Source organism: Primulina huaijiensis, chromosome 3 (assembly GCF_012295235.1).
Source record: "Primulina huaijiensis isolate GDHJ02 chromosome 3, ASM1229523v2, whole genome shotgun sequence".
Lineage (NCBI taxonomy): Eukaryota > Viridiplantae > Streptophyta > Magnoliopsida > Lamiales > Gesneriaceae > Primulina > Primulina huaijiensis.
The window spans coordinates 71,475-97,544 of NC_133308.1; the positions used below are offsets into that span (position 1 = coordinate 71,475).

Below are 26,070 nucleotides of genomic sequence, written 5' to 3' on the forward strand. Positions count from 1 at the left end.
AGTGAGAGTTCTAAGTGCTTGAAGTTGGGTCATCTATAGACATTCCACGTGTCATTAGTTTTCATTCTTTTTTCAGGGGCATTCCAACATTCAAAGATAATCGGAGACGTAAACTGTAATGGAAGAATGAGAGGAGAAGATGGTTAAAATTTCAAAATAGATAGGATGTAATACGAGATCGCGTTTAGATTCGATGTATTGTCATTTATGTGTGTCAATTCGGGTGGGTCGGATTGGTGCATAGTACTATTTAAAAATTGATTGACCCAAACACGACCCGACCCGAAAACTCCCAACCCAAACACGAATCCGACTAACCCATTTTTTTTAATTTTTTTAAAATTAAATAAAATAATATTTTAATTTAAAAACATAATAACAAAATCTCTTTTATATATATAATTTAAATTTAAAAATCTAATTGTAGAAAAATAAAATGCTATATTAAATATACAATTGTTTAACAAATAAAAAATATACAAAATAAATATTAAATTATGTAATATTATCAATTATGATATAAATATATAATAAATATTTTTCAGATATACAATATATAAAAATATATGTAATATTATTAATTAAATTTTTTTAAAAGAAGTTAAAATTTTCGGGTCAACTCGAACTTGACCCAACCTGATCATTTTTTTTCGGGTCAGCTATCGGGGTCCAACTCGATTTGATCCGAACTCGAAAACGTCAAACTCAAACTCAACTTGATTTTTTTTCGGATTAAACAGTATTGAGTTGATGAGTCGAGTCTGATTTTAAGAACACTGTTGTCATCTTAAGAGAGAAATTGATGCGTTTTTTTTAATTAAACCAAATAATCGGAGAGCCAACATAAAACGGCGTCGTCTTGTCGGATAGATAGGGTTTAACAGTTGCATTTCCTGTCTTGGGTTAAACCCTCACCTCATCAACAGGAATCCATAGTGATAGTGGGAACTGGGAAGACACTCGGGACCTTTACTCTGTCGCCCATATTTGTGCATATAATGCCTGTCAAGATTTTCCCACTCCACCTGCGTCTCTTGCCCGGAGCCATGAAATCAGACCTGGTTGTTCTGAGACACTCCATACCCGTTTTCTCCCGAGTATTCCTTCACATGCCGAAGCATTACATTTCCGGGCCCCCTAATATAAAAACTTGCCTCTCGCAAATCCAGGTTTCATATGGAGGTCAATTTGGCGTCAGCAAGTTCTCGACCCGTGCGGGTCAGGGGATGAAGGCATCAAAGAGTTTGATCGAGGATGAGAGCGAGCTCAGCGACTGGGTTAGTGGGTTGAGCTCGAACTCGTTTAAGAAGACTCGAGTGTACAGTGATAGTGAAAACGACGAGGATAATAATGTAAAAAGTGAAGGTTACAGGAGTAGAGAAAGGGGTGGGAAGAGACGAGGGAGTGAGAGTGGATTTGATAAAAACGTTGACCGAGAGGGCAGGAACGAGAGGAACTACACTGACAGTTTGTTTGCCGGGGGAGGTAAAGGTCGTGATTCTAACAAATTCCTGTCAAGTAAGGGAGCGAAGTCTGGGGGGAGGTTGGATGAGAAGAATAAGAGGGACGATCGTTTTTTTAACAGGGGAGATGATTTAGGTTCAAGCGACAGATGGAGGACAAATGAGGGGTTCAGAGAGAAAAGTCCAGAAATGCGAAATGGGAGGGGGGGAGGGAGGTTTAGGGGGCCGTTCGATGAGAAAAGTAAAGATAGTGATAGTCTGTTTGGCAGGGGAAGGGATTCAAAAGCGAGACAAAGTCCTAGGAGTAATGAGGACAGAAGAGTGCAAGATACATGGAATGGAAGGAGTGGAGGTGGTGTTCGTGGGAATTTTGCAACGAGGAGTGAAGGGAGAGTGCAAGGTAAATGGAATGGAAGGAGTGGAGGTGGTGATCGTGAGAATTTTGCAATGAGGAGAGAAGGGAGTGGAGGTGGTGATCGTGGGAATTTTGGAACGAGGAGAGAAGGGAGTGGAGGTGCTGATCGTGGGAATTTCTCAATGAGGAGAGAAGGGGGTCGAGGTGGTGATCGTGGGAATTTCTCAATGAGGAGAGAAGGGAACGGAGGTGGTGATCGTGGGAATTTTGCAGTAAGGACAGAAGGGGGAAGGGCTGGAAGAAGGGGCATGGCTATTATGGATGACAAGGATGAAGAGGAAGAAAAAGAAGAAGAGAAAGGCCATAGAAGTTTCAAGGAATTGCTTGATAGTGATGGAGTGGATGATGATGATGAGGAGGAGGAGGAGGAGGAGGAGGAGGAGGAGGATGGCATGGACTTGGCTGAGGAAGAGGAAGAAGAAGAAGATAATGGGTTATTTGACAAAGCAAGTGATTTTTCTGAGTTGCAGCCTAACTCACCTAGAAGAAGTGATACATATCTAAGTGAAAGCAGGTAATTTTAAAGCTTCCACCTTGCATTCACATGAATTAAGGATCTCTGCCTCCTGTACTGTACCTATCATGAAGCATTCTGTCCAAAGTTGGGAAGTTTGTGTTTTCAGCGCTTGAAGGATTTGTTAATTTTATGTTTGATGGATTTTTTTATGCCATGTGAACTTCTGTTATTTTATTGAATTCTTCAACTGCCTACTTACATGTATGTCACGCAGGTTTGATCAATGCTCCATCTCGCCTTTATCCCTTAAAGGAATTAAAGATGCAGGATTTGAAAATATGACTCTGGTGCAGGAGGCAACACTTCCTGTAATTCTGAAAGGTATGCTTAGAAGCTCTTTGGAGTACTCTGTGATTGGATTAATGAACCCATGGTACGTGTAAGCACTATTTACTGTTTATAAGTAGTTTTTATGCTCAAAGGGTGACGTCACTGTTCTCTTTATATTTATTTCTTCTTTGGGACTGTTAAGTTGTTTATGATGGTTTGGTAAAATTAGAACTATATTCCTATGAAAGAGGCAGTTTTATACGGTGGATTTATGTCACAGGAGTGGATGGAAGATAGAAAATGTGATGTATACGACCTTTAATTTTTTGCCTGTAAACAGTTTGCTTTTCAGTACTAGGATTTTATTGATTGTTCTCATTAGCATAGCTTCTTCCATATAACTTAGTTTTTGTTATAGTCTGAATGCCGTTGATTTTTTTATTTGTGTATTTTGATTGGTGACAATTTACCATAATTAGTGTTTTTCTAGGTAAGGATGTGCTGGCCAAGGCAAAAACTGGCACCGGAAAAACTGTAGCTTTTTTGGTAAAAGCCATTGCCTTCTGCGCTATGATTTTCTCTTCTTGATGACTTCTTTTGTTACCGGAGTCTCTGACTTTTCAAAGGCTCGGGCTTTGTCCTTTGTGTGTCTGTGATTTATCATTTATCGCAACTCTAATGTAGTATTCCCAGGAGCTACATTTGAGAATCATCAGAATTTCTTTGTGTAACTTTAACATCTCAAGGTAGTATGATTAAAAGCTTATTGTTAGAGTCTTAGACCATGCGGCCTTTTGCATCTCCATTTTTTGTCGGCTGTTTTTAATTGTTGAACATGATGCTATTTTTATGCACAGGCAGTGACTGGCTCACCATTAAGTTCAATCTGGCGTTTTGAAATTATAGTTAGATATCGGTCTATGATGTAATAGAAGATCCTAGGAGCTACATTTTGAGAATCATTAGAATTTCTTTGTGTATCTTTACCCTCTTAAGATGGTATAATTAAGAGCTTATTATTAGACAATGTGGCTTTTTGCATCTCCATTTTTCGTCACCTGTATTTAATTGTTAAAGATGATGCTCTTTTTATGCATGGGCATTGACTACCTCACCGTTAAGTTCATTGTGGCATTTTGAAATTATAGTTAGATATCGGCCTATGATGTAATCAGAAGATGATGCAGTATGTAAGCGTCCTTATATTTGGTATCTAATTTCAGCTTCCGGCGATTGAAATTGTTTTACAATCACCATCAATGACTCGTGATCAAAAGCGACCTCCAATATTCGTCCTCATTATATGCCCTACTCGTGAGCTTGCAAGTCAGGCTGCTGCGGAGGCCAACACCCTATTGAAGTATCATCCTTCAATTGGTGTTCAAGTTGTCATAGGAGGTACAAGGCTTGCCTTGGAACAAAAACGAATGCAAGCCAATCCATGCCAGGTACTGGAATTTTCCACCTCGTTAGAGACTTCTTCCATTTGGGGGGTTTTCTGGCTTCTTATGGGGAAATGCTATATCATGTGTAGCAAATTTAATCTGCATTCTGCTGTGTTTGTCAGTATTCTGTGGTAATCTAATGTTCGGTATTTTGAGTACTAATCTGTGTCAGTCAGTCTATTTGCATGGATTCTTCTACTTAAGTCTGCTACTGTACTTGAGTTTTGTAAGGAAGCCCCAATCCTTGAAGTGATGCATGTGTTCTCGGTGCAATGCCCAGTATGCCTTTGTTTTCTACTAGCATGTGCTTCGCATGCGAATCCGTACTTTATATGTCACACATTAATAAATAAGATATTCTAAAAAAAATTAAAACATATGAAATCAAATTTTGTGTGTGTAATATTAACTTTTTAACTTTTTTTACAATCAAACAAAAATAAGTAAATTTATCTATTCTAGAGTTGTAGCAAACTCAAATAATTGAAACACGACATATAAAGGAAAGTAACAAAAAAATTCTACAAAATAATGGATTTCAATAATGCTTAAATCATAATTTTCATGGATGGAGCACACGTAATGACAATCAACCATCAAACTAAAATTATCACGAGTGAGTGATATAAAAATATCATAACTAATGAAATTATCAAATCGATACTAAAACACAACCATTAAAATTATTTTTTATTTAAATAATACTTAATGCTGACTTTTGCTAAAAAATTTAACCTCTTATAATTAAAATATATAAAAAATCGAAAATTATGATAGAAGTTGTTGGTTATAAATTTTTATTAAATTTGTTATTTGTTGTATTTTCCTCGTCTTATTTATTGATATATTTTAATTTTTATTGTATTTACAAATACTTTACTTTTTCCAATATTTCTAATACTTTGTAGTTGTCGTATATAACTTGAGTTTTTTAATTTACCTGTAATTGAATTAACCGACGAATCATGTTCCAACTTTTGAGCTACTATGAGCTTTATTTGATATCTTTTAATCATTTGACTTTCTTTTTAATCATTAGTTATGATATTTTTATATCACTCACTCATGTTTAATAGAAACTCAACAATTATAGAGTTAGGTGGATTATAACAAATTGTGTTGTTTAAGTTAAATAATTTTTCAAACATTTTATAGTTAAATAACTATTGTATAATTAATGAGTATAGTAAACTTAGTTGATCACATCTTGATTTATTTCAATCAAATTTGTCAGATAATATAAATTTACAAATGATTTACTGCACTTTTTCGATTTTTTTCAGAGCTTCTAATGGCAAACTATTTAAAATCTTCCAAAAGTTTTGTATCTTTGTTGGATTATAATTATAACGCACTAAAAATTGGATAATAATTATTAACCATGATATGTATTATTCTGAATATAGATTATGCTATAACAGGGGATAGATCAAAATGGTGTAGGAGATCCACATAGCTGATCCCCCTTGATAGGATAAAGACTTGTGTTTTGTTGTTTTAAAATGTATTAAAATTTATAATTATTCATATAAAATCTCTAAATTTGTTTTTTAGTTACGAAAACTATAAAAATATGTTAATATTGAATTTCACGTTATTATATCATGTTCAATTTATTAGGTTTATTTTACTTCTATTATAAACTTCAAACTTTATGAATTTAAATTCTTATTCTGATGTAAAATAATTGTGCAATTTATGTGATCTACTTGACTCCCATTTGTCACCCTCAGTTTTATGATAATTGATCATTCACTCCATCTAGTCTTACCATATAACGTAACATTTTCACTTCTTGCAACATAAAATCATACACCCTCACCTTCCAATTTTATGCTGTTAAAATCATATTCTCTCTTTTTTCTCGTGAAATTTTCTATACATGTTCTTGCTTATTCTTCCCTTTTTAGTACATATTAATAAAAAGTTTATGAATCACAAATATTTATCAATCAATTAAAGAATTTAAAAATATAATTATGGCACCAAGTACAGAAACATAATTAATGTAAAAATTTAAGTGGGAAATGAAAAAATACTAAGCTCACAGTAACAATAATCATAAAGTCCACATTATTCTAAAATGAAACTTGAACCAACTAATTAAAGAATTCAAACTATGTGAATGGATTATCAACAATGTCCTATTGATGCTCATTTATTTCTCTAGTTGGTCATGCTCATATGAGTGTATCAGTGAAGATATTTTGCAATTGAGTGTACTACTTATGGATACATAAAACCATTTATTTTGTTAGTAATAGTATACACAAACAATTAAAGTCACTAATTCTGTATATATATTTATATAAAGTCACTAATTTCTGCAACTTGTCGACATTCTTCCCTGCTATTTTGTGATTGCAGAATAATTTTATTGTTGGTAATCAGTATACAAATTTTATATCTTAAATCCAGATTCTTGTGGCTACACCTGGAAGGCTTAGAGATCACGTGGAGAATACCGCTGGGTTTGCGACTCGGCTGATGGGTGTCAAGGTTTTGGTTCTCGATGAAGCTGATCATTTGTTAGACATGGGATTCCGCAAAGAAATAGAGAAAATTATAGCTGCTGTTCCAAAACAGCGTCAAACACTTTTGTTTTCTGCTACTATTCCACCAGAGGTAATTGTCTTTTTTACTTTTTTGCTGTGGTGCTAGGTTAGGGTTGGTATGTTCTAAACATCAGTAACGCAGGTTCGACAAATATGCCATATTGCTTTAAAAAGAGATCATGAATTTATCAACACGGTTCAAGAAGGGAGCGAAGATACACATGCACAGGTAGACTTATTTAACTTTGTCTTCTTTTATATCTTGCTACTAGTCCTTGAGTGTCACGTTCTTCGTAATATTAAATCATTCAGGTTCGACAAATGCATCTTGTTGCTCCTCTTGAAAAGCATTTTTCACTTCTTTATGCTTGGCTGAAAGCGCATATGGCCGATGATGTAAATTATAAGGTATACATGGTTCATACGAACTTTTTATGGTAATTTCGTTGAACTGGACGAACTTTCATTGCTTCTTTATTTATGCTTTTCTGAAAGAGAGCATCCCTGATTTTGTAAACTGTTGGGTACACAAGATTTGTATAAATTCTGCATGGCAATTTCATTGAGCATTTCTAGGATATTTTAGTTATAACTCTTTAGAAATGTTGTCAAGGCATTTTTTTAATCGAGCCAAAGGGAGAAATGCCCTTCTCCTTGTGCGGGGAAATTTCTCGGAGTAAAAGGAAATAATCTATGGACAGTTATAAAACCAGCAAATTCTCAGGAGACTCGACAATTTGCCAATGTTGCATGACCGTAGATTGAACTATTGAGAAATGATAACAGACATTTGCTCAATGAAACTAAGCAGAGAAGATTGGGAGGATTTATGATGCTGGAAAAATTATACAAAGAAAATCAGCTTTTAATAATTTTCATCGTGATGAGTGTTAATCTTTTATTCCGTTATATTATGCGCCCCCTGGAATTGTAAATATCATTTCATTTATCACCATACCATTCATTAGTCTTATCATTTCTTTGTCTGTTGATCCTGCCTTGCTTCCTCATTTGCGAAGATTCTTGTGTTTTGCACAACTGCCATGGTAACGAGGCTCGTTGCTGAGCTTCTTGGTGAGCTTAGCTTGAATGTCCGGGAAATCCATTCTCGAAAACCTCAAAGTTACAGAACCAGAATCTCTGATGAATTTCGGAAATCGAAGGGCCTTATTTTGGTAACATCTGACGTGTCTGCGCGTGGAGTAGATTACCCGGATGTAACTCTTGTCGTACAGGTTGGTCAACTTGATCTTGCTTTTTCCAATCATTTAATGTTTACTAAGAATACCGTTTTCTCTTGCTGAACAAGATCACCTCATGTTCTTTAGAATTCAATAATCTGGACCTTATGTCGTGCTTACAGTGTGCATTAATTACCACCTAACTTCACAAGTGAGCTTTAGTTGATCTTTTGTACACTTGAGATGTGTAAAAGTGAGTTTTTTTTCTATAGATGGGAGTTCCTGCTGACAGACAGCAGTATATACACCGATTAGGTCGAACTGGGCGAAAGGGAAAAGAAGGAGAAGGTGTTTTGTTATTGGCTCCTTGGGAAGAGTTCTTTTTGTCCGGTGTTAAGGACTTGCCAATATCGAAGGCATCTGAACCATTGGTTGATCCAGACACCACAAAAAAGGTAAACACTGACTACCTTTTCATAAATGCTTATTTTTTAAGTAAATATAGAAGCTCATTTGAGAGAAAAATCTCGTCCCTCGTTTTCACAGGTCGAACGTGCATTAGCACATGTAGAGATGAAGAACAAAGAAGCAGCATATCAAGCGTGGCTTGGTTATTACAACTCAAACAAAAATGTTGGTCGAGACAAATGTAGGCTCGTAGAGCTAGCAAATGAGTTTAGTCGAAGCATGGGGCTCGACAATCCTCCAGCCATTTCTAAGCTGGTCCTTGGCAAAATGGGACTCAAGAATATTCCTGGTTTGCGCTCGAAGTAGTCTACAATCTCATGTTTCGCCCTCTACAAATTCTGTCATACAATAGTCTCAATTATGTCATACAATAGAGAGACGTGATGGCAACCCGTTTAAGTTTTGTCCCCAGTAGGTTTATTTGCATAATTCTTTAATTAATTAAGAAAGCAAGGATTTTTAATCTGTTCCCTTTTTTATTTTTCAAAAAACAGTGTTTCACTTGCAAGGGAGAGAAGGTTCGATTAAATTATCTACATGTCTTGAAAATCGCGGTGGAAGTATACAGAAAATAACCAGGATCACTTATGCAGAAAATTGGGGGCCAACGCACGTAATTACAATATTTGTCATCGAAAATTTTGTGACTCAATTAATATGGGGCATTTCCAACATCTTGATAAGAATCGTGGAAAATGATACAAAGAAATTGCATAATTCCAAGTGCTACCTGCGGCACAAAGCAATTCTAAGTGACAAAATTATATGAAGATCTAATTCTAGTTTGTTAGAATTACAATATGTTGGACCTGTGACGGTAATAAAAGGCAAAAAATACGAATAACTCCTACTCCTTTGATGCTTCCAGGTTTCAGATGTGCATGTTGGTGGGAGGTTGGCTTAGCTATTTTACATATAGACATGTACTGAATAGCGTGATCATTCTTGCACGAAACACACAAAACGAGATATATCCCGTTCTACTGGGAAAGGGAGTGGTCCGTTCAGCCTTAATTTTCATTCTTCCAAACACTGTTAACACGGGCAATTGCTGTGAGAAAATTCTCACATCTTCCTAGAAAAAATAGAAATACTTTCATCACAGATCATTCATATAAAATGGGGAATTTTTTTGAAAATCAAAATGTTCAAAGCGAAAAAAGTAACCAGCTACATACTACAGATGATGATTTTGGTTCATGGCAATACCTGTAATGATGAGGGGAAGATGGTTGATCAGGTGATGACCTGTGCTCAGGGCCCCCATTAAGTCTATTATCCATCCCGGTTTGACTTCCCTCATTTAGTTGTAATTGATCGTTTATACCAGAAAAAGCTACCGGACCCAAAGAACCAAACTCAAGTGGTTCAACATGAGAACTGTAGCTGGCATTATGATCAAATGGGTACAGCATCACCATTGGTGGAACAGAAGGTCCATTAGAAACGCCATTGGGATTTGCAGCTGACATGGGATGCATGCTGTAAGCCAAACTTTGAGGGCCATTCTGACTAGGATTTGAGCGCGAAGGGCCATTCTGCGACTGGTAAGAAGGGATCGACTCGTGCCTATATGCATTCCATGATCGCTCAGCACGACTCTCACTAGGAGCCAATCGACCGGTTCTCGTGTTAGATTTATCAGGTTGACTGCGATTGTGACTGCGGGTAGCAGCTCGTGATTTCGAATTAGCATTCCAGTTACCTTCTCTGTCACCATAATTATCATTCCTGTCATGGTTATAATTTCCCCTTCTTGTACCAGATGAATGCCGCTCCCTGACAGAAAGCTTCTGAAGCAATGAAAGAAATGTCAAATTATATTTGGAAAATCATTTTGAAGTAACTTTGCAGTCAAAGCCAAACAAGGGCATGTATTGCTTCTAAATTTCAGAACAAGACATGCTATGCTAGTAAATCCAAATCCTAAAATGTGGTTAATTACACCCACTATTTCAAGCAATAATCAAACTAGGACAAATGTCATGGCAAGCACTCAGCCTAAGTATGTTAGTTTGTTAATCCCCTCTATCTCTGTAATGCCATCACTTCGATGTCTGAGTAAAACGACAGGTTCTAATCACTTTCAGCTAACAAGATCATAGTTTCCAAATTTCTTGCACACAAGGTGCTGATTATTTAACATTGACATGCCAAAGCTACAGAACAATAAAACTATGTCTGTTGCATCATTCACTGTAGTCTGCCAAATAGACAAATATACAAAAACAAACGAACAAACATCACAAGCATTCTTACTGGATTAGGTAGGTATGTTCCAGTCCCACTGCGATATCTTGGCATATCATCCATGTAACGTTGGTATACATAGGGAGGTCTACTGGAAACCGAGTGAAGTGGTGCAATAGGAACCAGATGGTGGCCATAACTAGTCATAAGCTGAGAGAAGATGTTTGTGTTGGTTGAATAAGTTCTGCCAGTGTTGTCACAAGGAAACTGACCTTGGAGATAGACAGGAGGGACCATCACGGGTGAAGGATAGACCATTGGGGCATGATACCTTGGATTTTGACAGAATCTTCCAACCTGTAAATTTTGCCAATGGCTAGCAAAGTCGCTATTAAGAATATCAGACTTTTGCACGTCAGAAGCACCCGTGATAGTCACCCCACTCAAAGAACTACAGGAGTTGAAATCCTCTAAATGATCAAATTCCTCAGAAATACAATTCTGCCCAGATTCGCTCGGATCTAAAGTATCATCTCCTCCAAAATGGCCACTTGATGCATCAGAAGTTCCGGTCTCGGGGGGAATATTATACAGTGGAAGCATTGTTAGAAATGGGATTGGTGGCCCAGTAGGATAGAAAGTAATCAATCCAGAATTATCATTTATTCCCTGCCTCAACCCGTTACCTATGAGCATTGGAGCAAATGGCATCATCGAGTCAGATCCACTAGTTTGAGCAACTTCCAAGCCAGACATATGATGCCTTGGAAACTGCAAAGAAGTATCTTGCTCAGATCCTGTGTTCCTTTCTACAATTTCACTCTCCAAATTTAACAAGGTACCCCATTCCTGGTCATCATCCTCAGCCTGATTAGGTATACACTCAGACATATTTTTGCCTTTCCCATGGCTGGCAGATTGATCTGTAGAGAATACTTTCTTTCCCCATTTTTCTTTTGTGGATTTAGGAGTCTTCACTGATGATCCATCCCAGGAGCTTTCTGAAGAAGTTCTACTTCTCAAAGAATTGCTATGAGTTGCTGACGAGAACCTAGAACTTGCTGATCTTTCTTCTGCATAAACCTCATTATTTCTAATATCCTGATGAACAAAACTATCACTATTTTCCAGCACTGATCCACGTTTTCCCCTTGCATGCTTATTCTGAACTCTTGTAGCACCACTTGCTCGAAATGGAGGGATATATTTTAAACCAGATGACAGCTCCGGTGGTCTATCATCAGATTGGATTGTGTCAAAATTTTTGCTCTCGGGTTCATAATTGCCAGAGGAGCCAATACCTTGATCGTGCCAGGCATCATTATTGGCTTCTCTGGAGTTCATTTCTACCGAACCAAAATTTTCAACGCTTTGTTCAACGGAATCTTCAGAAGGTAAAGTCAGTTCAACACCAGGAAAATAAGGGGTCATTTGGGGTGAAACTAATCCATGAGCAAATTGCACATTTGCAAAAGATGGATCCATAAAAGGAAAATTGGTAGGAGCAAATCCAGGTATATTTCGTTGAGTGTATCCCATTGAGCCAAGAAAGGATGGAGGAATTTGGAAAGGTACATGAGGTGATGTTAAATTTAATGGAAGATGAACTTGTCTGTTGAAACCTTGAAGCGAAGCAGATGCCATCATGTTCACTATATCTTGTTCTTCCTGGTGCATCATCTGGGCAGTGGGGGTGGATGAAAAATCCTCGCTCATCGAATCTAAACCAAAATCTTGGTTGTGACTATGTGAATTGCTGTTGTAGTCAGCTGTAGTCTCCAGAATTGGCTGGGGTTCAACATGCCTCACAGACAGAGTGTCATCATTCGAAGAACAACTTTTAGGCCTCTCCAAACTTTCAGATCCAAGATTCTTTCTCCCATTACTCTTATCAAGCCTAACAGAAGGGTCACGAGAATTGGTAGTTTCTGCTTGTACACTGCACCGCAATTGAGACGAGACATCACCATATGCATCAGTCAGCTCAGGACTAGAGTGTGTTCTTGCAAAAAGAAACCGCCCCTGGTTGTCATTAATCAAATGATTGCCTTTCAGGTCTTTTTGAGCTTTAATATTAATTGCAGCCTGATCAAAAGATGGGTCTCTTCCAATACCTTGTATGCTGTTCAAATTGAATTGACTTTTTAAGCTTTGTGTGTGAGAAGCTGCAGAAAACTCACTTGTTGGTACCATTGAGGCCGAAACTTTTAAAGTTTCATGGGAAACACCACTGACATTTCCCTGCATCTCTGTCTCAAGGAAAGACTTTTCATTAATCCTTTTCCCACTCAATACATTCTTAGACTTATCAAAATCACGAAAGCCATCTGGATTTGATAATTTCAAGCGCCGTGAATCAGCCCCCGGCGCATCAGGCCGATGACCACTGCCATGTCTTTCCCATGTATTCATAAAGAACTGATTTACTTCATAAACTAAGTTCTCTTTCGGGCATTCAATTAGTCTAGCCAGTCTTTTAGCTCCAAAGGCAAATGCACTTCTTATCCTAAAAGAGTTACCTGAGAAAGAAAAGAGATAATTCCATGATTCATAACAACTAGAAAAATCTGAGAAAGAAATCTCATTACATGTCAAATGTTATACTGGAAAAAACTGATTCTTGCACATTGCAATGAGAACTAGCGATAGTTGAAAGCACACAAAATAAGATGGGTGATTTCAAGGTGGATAAAATTAATGAATTAGCTAAATGAAAAACAAACTCCACATACAACACACATAATCTAAAGCACTTCTAGCACCAAGAACATGCCTCTGCATGCCAAAAACTTTCAGAATCATTAGATAACTACGAAATAGCAGCAGACAAAGGTAAGAAAACCAAATAGAATTACTAGATAGTATGATTGTCGGTAAGTATGACCAAACAAAGATGAAGAAACACAATTGTAACAATACCAACCTTTACTAACACTGCGCCCAAGATTGTTGTTCACGCGCAAAGGATCAACTACATTAAAATGTTTGGAAACAAATGGTTGTCCGTTATTTTCCTGGCCACCAGGGACTACAGCATAAACAGAGCTACAAGCATCAAGAAATAACTTGCTGAGTAGCAATTCTCCGCTGTCCTTTCGAGGAGATTCAGCTGTAAAATAATGGATATTCTATCGGCAATTAGGAAACACTAGCATACATAGATAAAAGCATAAACTGACAATTCAGAGAACTAAATACCAGTTACATCAGGTAGTGAACTAATTGCTACAGGCCCCCATAAGCTAACACAAAAACTGTCCCAGTCAAAGTTGCTGAAGAATTCCAGAAAACGATAAAGAACCTGCAAGTTTACATAACTTGCTTCAGAAGAACACTCGAAAGAAGAAGAAAAAAAAGAAAGCGAGATACGTAAGAGTGAAGTAACCTCAAGAGGTCCATGAAAAGAATTGTTGAACACATGAAAAATGTAAAGAACTAAGGTCTCCAGGGCATAAGTAGATATAAGTCCATGATGAGCACCCAATATACGGCTTTCATAATAGCACCAGGCCTTGATCAGTATGATACTACGCTTGAACAGATGATTCTGATTAATCAGGTTATCAACCTGTAAATAAAAACAGCAAGTTTTCTTCAGAGAGCTATTTTTTAGCAGCAAAAATTGATAAATATAATCAAAATGCATATGATGAAACATATTCATCAGATAACAACTTGATTCAAAACCACTCACCTCGTCGAGAAAGCACAGTGTACATAACCCACCAACTTGATTAAAAGATATATCCACCACAATATTTTCAACAAGACATTTAATTATCTTCACCTGAAATATATAATCATACAACAAAAAAATGAAAACGAAGCAGTTGAAAAAGCAACAATCCACTCATCTACAGACTCTAAGCAACAAATTTGGTAAGTTGTCACAAACTTAAAAAGTAAAAGATGGACTATGATCAATAACAAGATTGATAATAAATATTCGATAAACAATTGTCCATTCGCAAAGAAGGTTTATAATATGCTTGGACAACTGAGAAACAAATAATAGCACATATACTCACTGCTACAAATGCTGTAAGTCGCAGCATAATTTTACAAGGGAAGCAAGATGTGTTAAGATGGGATAATTTGGCAAGAGAAGCTATAAATTTTGATGTGGAGAGCTTGAAAGCATAATTATTCAGGAACTACAGAAGTTTGGTAAAACCAATGTCTTAGGATCCCACCTGACGAAAAGTGTATATGACAACTACAAAGGGCACACATTAAACTACAGGAATTGGAAATTTACTTTTTGAACCAGCAGTAGGCAGCTTCATGTTGGTGCTTTTATAAATGCAGTGAGAAGACAGCAAAATATTTATTTTGAACGAAATGGAGCTGACGCATTAAAGATGGCCAATTTTTCTAAAAAACTAGGCATAAGTGAGAAGACATACTTCTGCTTGGATGTATTGAACCTCCTTCACATGAAACTCAGCATTCTCGTTTTTCTCCTCATTCTCTAACATATCACGCACCTGATTGGCCCATGTATCTTTTAAAACTTGATCATGGCTAAAAGCAGTCAAATCAATGTCTCCATCAGGCAGATAAGTCTTCAAAGGAACAGAGCCAAAAGTACAGACCTGTGGCAAAGTAAAGAGAGTCGAATAACTAAATCAACAAGACTAAGAGGATCTATCAGCAATACAATTCAAATGAAACATTGTTCATAAGGACATAGGCTCCACAAAACAATACCAATCAGCTACAATGAGAGATAAATGGTAATCATCTCTGAGCTTCATAATACTGGATACAAGTAACCAGCCATTCAACCAAAAAAGGATTATCTTTCTCATCTCACAGAAGCCACTAAGTATTATCACTACTTCAAATTAAATTTTCGTGTCTCATGCAACTTTCACAGATTCACTTCTACTGATGTAGTGTTTGGGTCATTAGATGTGCATTCTAGTTTAGCAGCACATAATGTTAACTCCACCAAAAATAATTTTACATCATGAACCCCAAGTATAACAATAATTTGGCCCTCATATGAAAATATTCAACCTTCATGGCTCAAACCAAAATGACTAAATCACCAAATAAATAAATATTGTTTAGCTACCATGAAAAATTCTGAGTTTAATAAGTCTAATCCAAACAATATACGAAATAGAAATGTTTCCATCTTTATAAAAATTCAAAAGCCACCATTTTATGCATCCACATTTTAAAGCAATCATTTAAAAAGCACCATCCACTCGCAATACTACAAGAATACGTCTAGAATCATTCCAAACACCTGGCAAGGGAAACACTTCATAATGAGTCGCTGCACGTAATCAGCAACAGCATTTCGGCGCTCCTCAGACAGTTGATTGGGCTGAATGCATGCAATGAGCTCGGCAGTTCTCTCCTCTGCTTTCAGCCACCGTTCAGTGTCGAGTGCCATCATTATTGGGCCTGCACCAGGCAAAAGGCCATTCGGCAACGGCCCACCTGTCTCAGACCATCCCTCATTTTCTCCCATAAACTACAACCTTTTCTACACGGTAGCTTATAGCATAAAAAAAACCAAAAACCAAATATATTCCTTCTTGCAATCGAAGAAGAAAACCAGCTTTCTTCAGAACAACCTATAAAAACTCAAATTGCAATCCCCAGAATGTAGGAAATTGGGCATATAAAAAAATCCCTATGAAGGAAACCAACAGTAAAGTCGTCAACTTCGAAACAATTTACTCTAAACAATCACAAGATTGGGATAACAATACTAGTCAACACTAATTTTTTCTAGATTTCAATACAGAACTTCTTACGTCCTCGACAATATTAACTAAAACACACCCCAGCTAACAAATTAATATGAAACAAAACCCTAATCAGAAAAATGACCGCATTGCAAACAAAATCATATAATACTTGAACAGAAAACACTCGATTCGCCTTTTGCACAAATCAAAACACTGCAGAGGCAAGGGAAGAAAATAAAAGATCGTCGAGATATAGAAAGACACAGATAAGGGGTTGGTTTTTATCCTTTGTAATATTGATTGTCGAAGCTAATAATAACAAAAATCAACTCTCTTGTGTGGGAATTCGGGGTGCTGATTGGGTGTTCGAGAAAACTGGGAAATTTGAAACTTTGTTTGAAATTTTGAGGAATTTGGTTTGATTCGATTTTGATTTAATGTGTGTGTTTTACTGTGTGTCCAGAAATAGGAACATAATATTGGTAAAATGATTTTGAGGAATAGCAATAGGCAGCAACTGAGTGATAGAGAATAACAAACAATTTTATAATGACTATATTAAATTAAATTAATTTACTCTTAGCAAAAATTTGTGTGAGACACTTTCACAGGTCGTATTTTGTGAGACATATCTTTATTTGGGTTATTCATGAAAAAAATATTATTTTTTATGATAAGAGTATTACTTTTTATTTTGAATATTGGTAGGATTGATCCGTCTCACATATTAAGATCCGATCTCACATTAGATTCACTAGTTACTTTTATGGGATACTTTACTTTTTATTTATTTATTTATTTTATATAAAATACTCATTATGATATATTAACCATCTTTGGGACTGCGAGGAATGCGTAAAGCACAATACGATGGCAAGTGAAAATTAATTCAAATATGAAATGTTAAAAAAATTTTTGATTAAAACTATTATTTTTATTTTTCGTAAAGTTTTTAGATATAATTATAAAATTAAGTTATTTTGAAGCAAAGTTGAAAGCCAAAAAAAAAAAATGGTTTATCAACATAAAATGTAATATGCATACAAATTTATTAATTTCTTACAAGTACTTTGAACCAGAATGGTGTTCTCTCGTATGGCTTATTTATGTTTATTTTTCTCTATAAATTAAGTTGTATTATAATAATGACATAAAAACTGCTGTTAGCACATAAATATGTACCATCAGAATGAATTACCTCAATCTCCAATAATAATAAATTCGTTATGATCACTATTCCTCGATATATTATGCATTTTGCGTGCTGTATTGTTAGATTATTATTTTCTAAATATAAACTTTTAAATCAAGCAAAATAGATATGAATAAAAATTAGTTTAGTTATAGTTAAATAATTAATATATTCAACATATTATTATGCTCAAGTAATTCAAGTACTTAATTTGTATGATGAATGATGATATATGCCTTAGGTGAGGTTCATGCTATCCGATGAAATCCCTTTCAATTGAGTCACCTTCGACAGTGGGGGGAACAAGGTTCTTGAACATTAGGAGACAAGTACTGTTTGGAAAAGGGGGTATCCGAACGTGGATGGAAGGGAAGTTTTTAAGTAGAGAGTCATGGCAAGAAATTTAGGTCATTATTATGCAGTAAAGCTATCTTTTCTAGCCCAAATCTTGCGCTCTTTTTTGTACGAGTTAAGGTGATTAACTGATAATGAAGAATCAACTTGGTTAGCTGAAGAATCAATATGGTTAGCTATCCACCAGCATGCATATTGTTAACCAACAATCTCTTCAATTTATTTACAGTATAAAACAAATGTATTTCCATATCCACTCTTAAGATACAGTGTGATCAGTTGGAAATTACTCAGACACAGCCACACGGGTCGATATCTTTTTTGTCATTTCCGGCCTGTCCCACGTATCACATGTATGGCTCCATGCATGCGGTGATCGTGAAGTTAAAAGCGGCCATAGCTGGTTCCTCTGTCTTGTTGCTTTCCTGACTATCAGTCTCGTATGCTGTCGTATAACTTCATTCATGGCCTTCAAGTAGTTGCTTGAATCATGATCCCATATGATTGTACCCTCAGAGCCATAGGCTGACGGGTCGCTTAGAGTTTCGAGGGGGTGAGGAGCATTTAGGAAGGCTCGAAAAGCATTCTTGGCTAGGGAACTGTTGGTGCTGTCTAAGGCATACAGAGCACTGCCTTGAGGTAGTAGAGGGTGAGGTGGAGATGACTTCTCATCCGGCTGTAGGATGAATATTTTCCCCATTGGAGAGTACAAGAGTTTCTGTGTAAAGTAACAAGAAGATGTGTTAGATATGTCGGAGAAAAAACCATGGTACATTATACACAAGTCTGATTTACAAAACTACGGTGTTTTGAACCATTGCCCAACACGAGGCCCAAATGTGCTGAATAAGTGAGATATTTATAGAAAGAGTAATAATTACTTACATTCTTATTTAGACAAGGGTGGAACCGGAAGGTGCTATTTAAGCGCTTGAGTACTTGTGCAACGTAGTTGGGGTAATTGCATGAGAAAGCTCGTGGGACGATATCTCTGTGCATCATCACAAAATGAACATGGTTCTCGTCTATATTTAGTTCATCAAGAATTTTATGGCCTCCACAGAAGATAAATGGCGAGCCAAAGGTGACCACTGGAAGAAGAGCTGATGGCTTCACTGCCTGTCTTCTCAACAGCATCAAGTTGACCAGTAGAGCGAGACTGCCACCAAGCGAGTGTCCTGTGAATTGAAACTTTGCTCTATCACCAAATCTGTTCAGATGTTGTTTTATCTCCGGCAAGAATTGGTCATATATGCCTTTTGCTGCTTCATATATTCCTCTATGAACTAGAGCATCCATTCCCTGCCAAAATTGATTTTTTTTTTTCTCTCAAATGAATCCATTTATGTTCTGTATAGACTTCAAAGAATTGGGATTTGGTGTCGATACTCACCTCAAATATGGTTGGTTCAAAAAAGAGATTTGCCTGCCAGGATGCCAATGAGTCTGACCCCTGCAATTCAAATATTCAGTTAAAAAATTTGTTTGCATTCAAAATTATACTACTGATATGCCTAACTATTCAATTCTTTTATAATTTGAGAATGTCACGTTTTTCCACTTCATCCATGTCAAATAATTTTTCTAAGTCAACTATGATATGCTTTTTTAATCTTGAGATAAGAAATTTACCTGGATGACAAAGCTCCGAGTATATATGCTGGAATCATCACATATGAACCATTCACATGGCGAGGAGTGAAGTGATTGAAGGTCTTTTGCCGCCTTCTCCTTTTGCTTCTCCCCGGCAGCAACCACTGATGTCATTGTTGAGGCTGCTACACATGCAGCTATCTCCGACATGTAAATTCGTGTTGAAGAAATCACATCTTCCTCTATTTGGCACTCGTCTTCATGAGGTGAGAACGAAATCTCTTTTGTAAGTTCAGACTCAGTCCATATATTTGTTGAATCCTTGGTTCGAGATTGTACATAACATGCAGCAGATGCTGCAATATCATGATATGCAGCTGGTGATCGAGGGTGTAGTTTCTGTGTAGAATTTCCTGCTGATTCTGATCCAGGAAGATCTGTAACAAGCAATCTCGTGGAATCCTGGTCGATTTTATCTTTAAGAGCTGCTGCTTCTGCCTTCTTTTCCAGTGACGATGTAACAAAGTCCAGGCCATAACATCTCTTCAGATCCTCAGTCTGCATGATATGGAACAATATTATTGAGGTATGGTAGCACAATTTTTTTTTTCATTATGTTTTTTTTTTCTCGTTTTGAAGCTCTTGTTGTCTGAGAAATTCTTTCAGTTGAGAAAGTTCGCTCATTTACACAATACCTTGATATCTTCGATCACATAAGCCATGTTGCACAAGAAAGACAGCTGCGCATAAAGCTTAGTATCAGACCTCGAAATGTCCCTCAACAATGAGGAGAAAACATCTCTATCGATAGTAATAGCCTCTCCTTCTGCATCATCTTCGTATTCCACTTCACAGCCTCCCTCTTCATCACAACCATCATTGTCTTCACCGACATATTCCTCATCCTTCTCTTGTGTCTCTTTCCATTTGTTCCGTAGCTCCATGAGCCTCTCGATCCAGTTCGCCCTCTTCTTCCCACCATCGACCTCTATCTCCTCATGATCAGGATCATTATCTCCATTGACATCAATGTCTTTATTCGTGTCTAGATAAAAAAGAAATGACCTCAACGAATCCGGAATCATGGCACTCGATAACTGGATGTTGAAGAACCCTGATCGACTATTCTTTAGCTTTGGTTCCATAGCTGACGCCCTCACCCGGCTGATAGAACAACAAAGGTGGTTTTCGGAATATGATCTTCGTAATCCAGTTTTTCCAAGCAATTCATTGCTCGAAAACGACCGCCAAAGCATTTGGCTTGCGTTGTTCACATCTCTTGTCGTGGGATTTGTAACCGGAGACAAAGAGCATGCCATGACTGCGACTCTTTCCTCACAAGGGAGTCGAGTAGCTAGTGTTCCAAATTACCTACAAAACTGAGAAAAAAGAGTTTCTTCTGAGACCAAAATTGTACATGGTTTTAAAGAAGCTACATAGTGACAAAAATCCCACCTTGTTTGCAACGAGGAGATTGAAAAAGATACCATTTCCCAACCGTTAAAGACATTTAAAAAAATAATAATAAAAAATTGAGGCTGAAGAGAGAAATTCATTAATTTATCTATTTACGAAACAGAAGTAAAGGGGATGTGATTTGACTAAAATGCCCAGAACATCCTAATTAACAATATGATCTGTGAGAGAGAGGTCTTTTGGTAACTTCATTCAGATTATTGATTATAAATGGAAATAAAATAGCAGTCTCGATCTGGAAAGCTTTGTGGTTGTCACATGTCTGCTTCCTTTTAACTTTGTTAGTATCAATTCCTTCATTAATCCAACCGCAATTTTGGTTTTTAGGTTTGACAAAAACTTTATAGTCGGCTAGCAAGAAATCTCGCCAAATATTTCATTACCAATTTTACAAGCAGAAGTAATTATGTCTAAAAATATGTGTACACCCAGCGGTTTGAACAGAAACATTAATATGTTTTTTTTAATAAAAACAAAATGTATTTTTTAAAAATAATCTTCCCATGTTTGATTTCATTCGACATATACTAACGTGATATTAGCCTATCCTCGTTTTCATTATAAACTTATATATAATAATAATAATAACAACATATAGTTGTTTTTATTTGAATAAATTAACCTTCCAACTAACGTTCTAAACTAAGATCCTTTATCTGTGTATCCGTCCCTCAACCCCAATTAAATACTAACCCATGGCCTATGCGGAGGAGGCTTGACCATTTAAACTAAAATACCTTTCATTGGTCGGATAAGACAGGAGACCCGTCTTAATTACTACAACACATTATTTTAATATCTTCATTGGATTATTTTCATGACAAAAAAAAAAAGGAAGAAAAAAAAAACAATCGTTATACTAGTAAATTGATATATAATTAACGATCTTAAACTTGTCCTACTCCAACACATATAGCCCTCCCCCCATTTCTTGATCTGCTCTGATCGAATTCATTGAGGCATTAAAAATGGCGAGGCGATCCTAATACGTGCCCCCAATAACGTTCAGTACTGGAACACGCTTTTTGGTGGTGCAAACCCAACAACAAAAGTATATTCTTAATCCAAGATGTAAAATCTTCGCCTTGTTAGAGATTAATTAAGATTATGTATAAGTACTACAAAAGGTATTAAGTATTAATGCTAACTTACTTTAAGAAAAAATATTTTGGTCATATTTAATAACCCAAAGAAAGAGAGCGAGAGAAACTATTTGAAAGTATATGATTTATAATTTATACCTGGAGGCTGGAAAGTCGAAACAGATGGAACAATTTAATATCAAGAAAATGGAGAAGTTCGTCGTCTTCCTCCCCTCGTCTGCTGTTCGTCATATCTATATAATAATTGCATCAAATGAACTGAAAGAAAGCCTCAAAGATTAATGAAGAAAACACGATTTTGAACACGAAGTCGTCATTAGTCATTACGCATGTGTGTGTGCAGTGGGGGTATTTTGTTTGATCTTTGCATGCAGAGATACACAGTTCTTTATGTGTGTGTTCTTGTATGAGATCCGGAGATGGAGAATATTAATATATGCTATATAAAACTCACACACACATTCATTCTTGATTTTGCCATTACGAAGTTCTCCATATCAGTTGGTCATTTATCGTTTCATTTGACCGATATATACTTAGATCATCACGCCGAGGGCATTTTGGTCACGGAATTTGACATCTCGCAGAGGAGGGCACGCACGGAAAGGAAGTGGGTTGGGGGTAGGTACAGAGGCTGCAGCTTTTGGCAGACAAATGTGCGGTTGCATGAAATCAAGGAGAACACTTCGCGACACACGGATAGTCTGTGCAATTCTTCTTCAACCACTTAATTCTTTCAGCAAAATTAAGAAGAAAAAATTGACGGGTTACTCGGCCCATTTAATATGGGGAAATTTTTTAAATAACTCTGTGAGTCGACTTGTCTGCAATGGATCAGTTGTCGGCCTATTGAAAAACCTTGACGAGAAAACAAAACGCTCACAATCCGAGGGGCCTGTGACTTTTTAAATTAAGGCCCAGTTATATTATTAGTATGAATTCATAAGCCCATTCACATTCAAGAACCAAATACAGTTGCCGACAAGTGTTATTTATTTATCTGAGTATAATTTTTTCGAAAATAAAGTTTTACTCTTTCAGTTCGAATTCGAGGGCTTGTAAGTGTTATTACTTGAATATAATGGTGGTTTTGTAGGTCAAGAGATATTCAAGTCCATATATAGAGCGGTTCATTTCCGGGAATATTGAGCCCTTACTTTCCAATCACGGTGCATATGAAAGAAAAGGTGGATTGGGCTCGCGCTTAATTGTCAGCATGAGACCAATTAGCATGTAAACAAACAGTGGCATGACTCGAGCTCGAATCGTGTCACCTTTTGGGGAAATAACAGTACGACATCCGATGAGTAATGATCGGTACTAGCATCAATGATCATAATCATGCATTACAACATATAGAAAGTTTTCACCAAGAAAAAGAAGTGATATATATTACATATATACATAAAAATTAAACATAGGGAAGCTAGCAGGAGGACTGATAAATGCTAGGGTTGAGAAAAAGAATTTCGGAATTTTAGAAAAATCAAAAGCTAGGGTTGAGAAAAATAATTTCGAAATTTTAGAAAAATCAACTCGTGACAAAATGATCATCAATTTCTTTTTATTTGAGAGTCCGGCGGGGTGATCCGTATATGCAAATAAAATACATTTGTCTGAGTAGGCCTTATAAATTAAACCAAACATGGTTTGAGTTGAGTTCAATAAATTTCTAGTTAAACTCGAAAAGTAGGAATAATCTACACAGAGATAGAAGAAAGACAGAAAAAAACAGATTGAGAAGAAACAAACAGTAATATAGTGGCTAGTTGTCATACTAGAGTAGAATACATAAATTACTATGTGCAGAAATTAAATACACTTTCTCAACTTCTCCATGTATACTTTCCACAAAGAACGCGTTTTGTTAACTAAATACATAAGTGATATATATAGAGGATCAGATACTTGAAAGACAACCTGTGAAGGCGGAAACGGATATGAAATCGCCATAGGTAAAATGCCACAGAGAACAAAACCATGACAGATTTTGATCCTCCCCTCAAAGGCTTCTGGCTTTTAAACAATATATATTTATATTGCTGCACCAGAAACCTTTAAGGGAGAGGAACAAAGGCGGCCAAGGTGAAAAGACGTCGTTTTAACTTGGCTTCAGGGAGCAAAGGCAAACTTGTTAGTTCTCCCCCAAGTTCTTCTAGCTTGCCGTATGCGCATGTTTATAATAAAATATGTAAGTGATTGATTAGTAGCATGATTTCTGCCTACTTTGCATCATTTGATGAAGTATCATAGCATACAACAAGCTAGAAGCCCTTGAGGGAGAGTAACAATCACACCTCTGGACTCTTGTAGTAGGAATGAGTGAGTACTTTTAATTTGGTGGTTTGATCATTTGAAACCGAGTAAAAACCCTATTTATAGCAAAATTTCCAAGAGAATGTTGGGAAAAAGTGTTTTGTGGGACCCTAATAAATTTGGCCTTTTATTGTTCAAATCTTATAAGCACTTCGCCTACGTATAATAAACACAGGTGGGAACTTGACATGAATGGCTTAAATGGACGATCACTTTGATCCATGATGAGTTCCCCTCCAATATATAATGAACCGTTGGATTTTGTCTGCTTCGATTTCATATCATTTAATTTATCCAATTTTATTCATTAATAATTTAATCATGCCGAATGAAAATAAATTATATTTATAATGGTTCAATATTCAATCGTACCAACTTACCCAAATATCAAACAAATTTAAAAGTACCTCTTAACTCCTGAATCATGTCCAATGCACTTAGTATGTATATGTGTCTTCATATTCTGTCGATTACTACTCGTCTTTAAATCAATTACTAGCAAATTAGTCCATTCTACACAGGGATTAATGCGAGCCGGGTCCGGTGCTCCGTCGGATCTGCTATCAAGATAATGAAGGAAATAAGAGCAAGGAGATATATCTCTGCAATATGGTTCCAGCTGTAACCTGCACACAAGGAAAGAAACTCGTGAATGGGCGCCGGAGGGGTGTCCGGCGTGGCCACGCCGATGCTTAAGTCAGCAGGGTACTCAAGCGATAAAACCAATGTAGTCAAGTGATGACTGTGTGATATTGGTGTGAATGAATGAATGTAAATGTAAAGGGAGAACCTGGTATTTATAGTAGGAGAAGTAATGATGACCTCGTTCTTCGTGCTACCTACTGATTATAGTAGGACGGTTATATTCTGACATGTCAAATCATACACTAGTCACATCCCGCCTGTCTGACTTTGTCAACCACTTGGATTAGTGTCAGAGATAGGACGGTCGCTCACATCCAATTCTGCTAGTGTACTCGAGAGTGCGGTGCTTATATCGAGGTGGCCCGGTTAGAATGCCTATCGGGGGCTTACATAAGAGCCCGGGCGTCTGGTTGCCCGGGGAATAGAGCCCGGACTTGCACCTGTCCGGCTTCAGAAGAATCCATCCTGCAGATTGACCCTGATTTGAGAATCCATCTGATATCCCGGGTCATCCATGACCCGGGCTCTTACAGGAGTATCATCACACATCCCTTAAATAGTCGGGCTAGAGTCATACTCGCTGTCCCGATTAGTCATGCTTGGATTCCCAAAGAGATGATCAATATGGTTTTATAAAAGCATCGGGGGCTTCATGTCTCCTAGATATGGGATGAGGAGCCAGAGTCTCGTGTCTCATGGACTTGAGATAAGATGTCGGGACCTCGTATCTCCCGGACTCGAAATGGTCGAGGTGCGGAGCCCCGGGCCAGGGTGTGGGTCCCTGGACTTAAGAGATAACCAAGGTGTGGAGCCCTGGCCTTCATGAATGGTCGAGGTGCGGGGCCCCGAGCCAGGTTTGAGAACCCTGGGCTTATAAATAACCAAGGTGCGGAGCCTTGGGCCGGGGAACATGTCCCGGAACTTGGGAATGGTCGAGGTGCGGAGCCCTGAGCCAGGTTTGAAATCCTGGGCTTATGAATAACCAAGGTGCGGAGTCTTGGGCCGGGGAACATGTCCCGGGACTTGGGAATGGTCGAGGTGCGGAGCCCCGAGTAAGGTTTGAGAACCCTGGGCTTATAAATAACCAAGGTGTGGAGCCTTGGACTTAGCAGATGGCCGAGGTTCGGGTCCCCGGGCCAGGCTACGGAGCCCTGGACTTAGCAGATGGCCGAGGTTCGA

The 26,070-nt window shown here is 37.2% G+C and overlaps 3 protein-coding genes across 6 annotated transcripts; 1 reads left to right on the forward strand and 2 right to left on the reverse strand.

Annotated features, from left to right (window-relative positions):
- Positions 1-853: 853 nt before the first annotated feature.
- LOC140972702 (DEAD-box ATP-dependent RNA helicase 31-like) lies at positions 854-8,779 on the forward strand. Its single transcript, XM_073435073.1, has 10 exons — positions 854-2,392; positions 2,610-2,716; positions 3,156-3,211; positions 3,889-4,113; positions 6,529-6,735; positions 6,808-6,894; positions 6,978-7,073; positions 7,685-7,900; positions 8,119-8,301; positions 8,393-8,779. Exons 1-10 carry the CDS (start codon positions 999-1,001, stop codon positions 8,618-8,620), a joined length of 2,799 nt encoding a protein of 932 aa, XP_073291174.1. The 5' UTR covers positions 854-998; the 3' UTR covers positions 8,621-8,779.
- A 132-nt stretch (positions 8,780-8,911) lies between these two features.
- LOC140972701 (uncharacterized) lies at positions 8,912-16,731 on the reverse strand. 3 transcript variants are annotated; one of them, XM_073435071.1, is made up of 9 exons: positions 15,762-16,731; positions 14,911-15,099; positions 14,199-14,291; positions 13,890-14,072; positions 13,703-13,805; positions 13,428-13,613; positions 10,574-13,023; positions 9,524-10,104; positions 8,912-9,385 (listed from the first exon to the last, which is right to left on the reverse strand). In XM_073435071.1, the coding sequence occupies exons 1-9, from the start codon at positions 15,987-15,989 to the stop codon at positions 9,325-9,327; spliced, it is 4,074 nt and encodes a 1,357-aa protein (XP_073291172.1). In that variant the 5' UTR covers positions 15,990-16,731; the 3' UTR covers positions 8,912-9,324. The 3 variants fall into 3 exon arrangements, with proteins under 3 accessions (XP_073291172.1, XP_073291171.1, XP_073291173.1); XM_073435070.1 differs by having other exon boundaries at positions 9,524-10,107; positions 15,762-16,730; XM_073435072.1 differs by having other exon boundaries at positions 8,912-9,389; positions 9,524-10,107; positions 15,762-16,730.
- Positions 16,732-17,922: 1,191 nt separating this feature from the next.
- LOC140972703 (phospholipase A1 PLIP1, chloroplastic-like) lies at positions 17,923-22,418 on the reverse strand. Of its 2 annotated transcripts, none has more exons than XM_073435074.1 (6): positions 22,069-22,418; positions 20,047-20,730; positions 19,391-19,909; positions 19,152-19,211; positions 18,644-19,060; positions 17,923-18,476 (listed from the first exon to the last, which is right to left on the reverse strand). In XM_073435074.1, the coding sequence occupies exons 2-6, from the start codon at positions 20,668-20,670 to the stop codon at positions 18,045-18,047; spliced, it is 2,052 nt and encodes a 683-aa protein (XP_073291175.1). In that variant the 5' UTR covers positions 20,671-20,730; positions 22,069-22,418; the 3' UTR covers positions 17,923-18,044. The 2 variants fall into 2 exon arrangements, with proteins under 2 accessions (XP_073291175.1, XP_073291176.1); XM_073435075.1 differs by lacking the exon at positions 22,069-22,418 and adding an exon at positions 20,807-20,865 and having other exon boundaries at positions 20,047-20,722.
- Positions 22,419-26,070: the final 3,652 nt, after the last annotated feature.

Excerpts from the sequence above, each read along its gene's own strand:
- LOC140972703 (XM_073435074.1), bottom strand. The coding sequence starts at position 20,670 with ATGGCATGCTCTTTGTCTCCGGTTACAAATCCCACGACAAGAGATGTG. Across the intron at positions 19,061-19,151 it reads TTGAACCAACCATATTTGAG|GGAATGGATGCTCTAGTTCA; the intron begins GTGAGTATCGAC and ends CAATTTTGGCAG. Across the intron at positions 18,477-18,643 it reads ACCCTTGTCTAAATAAGAAT|AAACTCTTGTACTCTCCAAT; the intron begins GTAAGTAATTAT and ends TACTTTACACAG.
- LOC140972701 (XM_073435070.1), bottom strand. The coding sequence starts at position 15,989 with ATGGGAGAAAATGAGGGATGGTCTGAGACAGGTGGGCCGTTGCCGAAT. Across the intron at positions 14,073-14,198 it reads CACTGTGCTTTCTCGACGAG|GTTGATAACCTGATTAATCA; the intron begins GTGAGTGGTTTT and ends TTTTATTTACAG. Across the intron at positions 13,806-13,889 it reads CTTTTCATGGACCTCTTGAG|GTTCTTTATCGTTTTCTGGA; the intron begins GTTACTTCACTC and ends GTAAACTTGCAG.
- LOC140972702 (XM_073435073.1), top strand. The coding sequence starts at position 999 with ATGCCTGTCAAGATTTTCCCACTCCACCTGCGTCTCTTGCCCGGAGCC. Across the intron at positions 2,717-3,155 it reads ACTTCCTGTAATTCTGAAAG|GTAAGGATGTGCTGGCCAAG; the intron begins GTATGCTTAGAA and ends GTGTTTTTCTAG. Across the intron at positions 4,114-6,528 it reads TGCAAGCCAATCCATGCCAG|ATTCTTGTGGCTACACCTGG; the intron begins GTACTGGAATTT and ends TCTTAAATCCAG.